Genomic DNA, 2,308 nt, shown 5'->3' on the forward strand with positions numbered 1-2,308 from the left:
TGAAATTAATTCTCTGATAAAAGTTTTACTCTTTTTAGTCTCGGGTTTGATTCAAGAACTACCTCTGTTATCCGTTGTAGATTTTGATCTTTACTCTTTAGATGAAGTTTATTTTGGGCCTTGGGCTTTGGTGGCAGCAGAGACCCAGGCAGGCCCGAAAGTGAGAAGCAGAGGTGGAGACTGGAGAGCCGAGCGCGCATCGTTTCAGTTGTTTATCTACAAACACTCTTCAAGAAAAACAATCGACTCTGATTGATGATGATGATGGGTCTTCTTTACTTGAAGAACCATGACAACAACTAATTGAGCTCTACTCCCCACTACCCAAAAGGCAAAAGCTGCCATGGCCTCTCTCTCCAAACCACCGCTGCTCGTCCACAACCACCTAAGCTCCCTCGCTCTGATTGGTCCCGCAACTCTCTCCTTCCCCATCGCCAAAACGACGTCGCTCCGCACCCGCCTCTGCGCGCTGAAGACCGGGGCCGACGGTGGAAGTAGAACCGGGCGGCAGGAGGCGGACGGGCCGGAGCTGCTGCGGAAGCCGGTGGTGAAGGACGTGGACGTGGATGGGATTTCGGAGGAAGATGAAGGTGAGGATGGGAAATGGGTTGATTGGGAAGATAAGATTCTGGAAGACACGGTTCCGCTGGTTGGGTTTGTGAGGATGATTCTTCATTCTGGGAAATATGAGAGCGGAGATAGGTTGAGTCCCGAGCATGAGAAGACTGTTCTTGAGAGGCTGCTTCCGTTTCATCCTGAAGCTGCAAAGAAGATCGGTTCCGGAATTGATTACGTCACGGTATAATTCTCTTCCCTTCCCTGGTTTCATTCTTGTTTATACATGTGGAATTTTGATCCGTTCAGCTTAGTTGGACTCCATGGATGTCATTTTTAATGGAGCTTCGAGTGTACAATTTGGATTGTAATTGAAAGAGCGAAAATGGTTTAGTTATTATAGGCATGCATGTAATGTTGGCACTCCATCATTAAACTAGGAGAACTATTTTACGCTCCTGCTTTGAAGAGTGCTGAGCTTTTTACACAGCTGCATTCCAGTTCCGAAGAGCTCCATTGGTGTATACTTTAGGGCAGGAGGGCTTTGAGTGAGTGCTGATAGTGCTCCATTTAGTTGGTGCCATGATAATAAGGTGTAGGGTGACACTTCTACATATCTGTTACTCTACCATTTATATGATTTTAGATAGGAGGAACTATTCACACTCCCCCTTTGAGGAGTGCTTAGTCTTCTAAACAGCTGCACTTTGCACTCTTTGTCACCCGATTTCGGATGGTGTCGGGGCTTTATTGCTGTACACTGTGCAAGAGGGGATTTGGGGGTGTGATTACTGCTTCCCTTTAGATATGGGGGTATATGTGTTTCTGATATGATAATGCTTGCATTCTTTAGGGTAACACTTATAATTTCCTGAAATGATACTACTTCATTGAAAATGTGCGTTTTGTGAAATGATGGCGGCTGACTTCAGTGCCTGCCCATTGACCCAAATGTGAAATCTTCTTCTGCACTGAATACGTTGTCATAGATGAGTGATTTGGTGGTATTTTCAAGTACATAATATTTGTATTCTAAGTGAAGTGGATTCCAATATGATGCATTTTGCTCTTTATGGGTTGACAGGTTGGTTATCATCCAGATTTTGAAAGCTCAAGATGTTTGTTCATCGTTCAAAAAGATGGCACATTGGTCGACTTTTCATATTGGAAATGCATAAAGGGGCTGATTAGGAAGAACTATCCCTTATATGCTGACAGCTTCATTCTAAGACATTTTCGAAAGCGTAGACGCGGTGTATGAAGCCAGAATCATCATTCATCTGACTTTGTATAACCTGTATGTTAAGGAAAAATTTCATCGATTCTGTAATGCTTGTTATATGTCAATTTTTGATCCTAATATTATGTCATTTTTACGTGTTAAGAGTGAGATGTCAGAAAGTAATAGTAGATATTGAGAATTCTTTCAGAGTACATGCAATTTGTGTAGTAAAAATGTGGTAAAGAATGCTGTGAAATAAAATTGTATTTGGTCTTCGTTTTTAACTCCAGTAACTTGGATTTTCAAAAGTTTTCATTGATCATCATCATCCGGTCCCTACTCCCTACTCGCTTTTTTGTGATTATTGGTTCTTCTGGATTCTCAATTGAGTTTCCACTCTCCAGAGAGGAAAGTTAATCCCTTTAATCATATCTGCTTTCACTAATAGGTTATGGATGCCCTGTACATGATCTTTCTGTGAGCGTCTTTGTTGTGTTTGAAGCAGTCTTCTTTTGGACCTGGTCGTACTAA

The 2,308-nt window shown here is 42.4% G+C and overlaps 1 protein-coding gene across 1 annotated transcript; it reads left to right on the forward strand.

The window, feature by feature from the left end:
* The first annotated feature begins 214 nt into the window (after positions 1-214).
* LOC112174150 (protein DCL, chloroplastic) lies at positions 215-2,061 on the forward strand. The gene is made up of 2 exons (XM_024311868.2): positions 215-799; positions 1,640-2,061. Exons 1-2 carry the CDS (start codon positions 344-346, stop codon positions 1,814-1,816), a joined length of 633 nt encoding a protein of 210 aa, XP_024167636.1. The 5' UTR covers positions 215-343; the 3' UTR covers positions 1,817-2,061.
* Positions 2,062-2,308: the final 247 nt, after the last annotated feature.

The sequence above is a fragment of the Rosa chinensis genome, chromosome 6 (assembly GCF_002994745.2).
Source record: "Rosa chinensis cultivar Old Blush chromosome 6, RchiOBHm-V2, whole genome shotgun sequence".
Taxonomy (NCBI): Eukaryota; Viridiplantae; Streptophyta; class Magnoliopsida; order Rosales; family Rosaceae; genus Rosa; species Rosa chinensis.

Coding starts and splice junctions, on each gene's coding strand:
- LOC112174150 (XM_024311868.2), top strand. CDS start 344: ATGGCCTCTCTCTCCAAACCACCGCTGCTCGTCCACAACCACCTAAGC. Junction 800..1,639: donor CCGGAATTGATTACGTCACG/GTATAATTCTCT, acceptor ATGGGTTGACAG/GTTGGTTATCATCCAGATTT.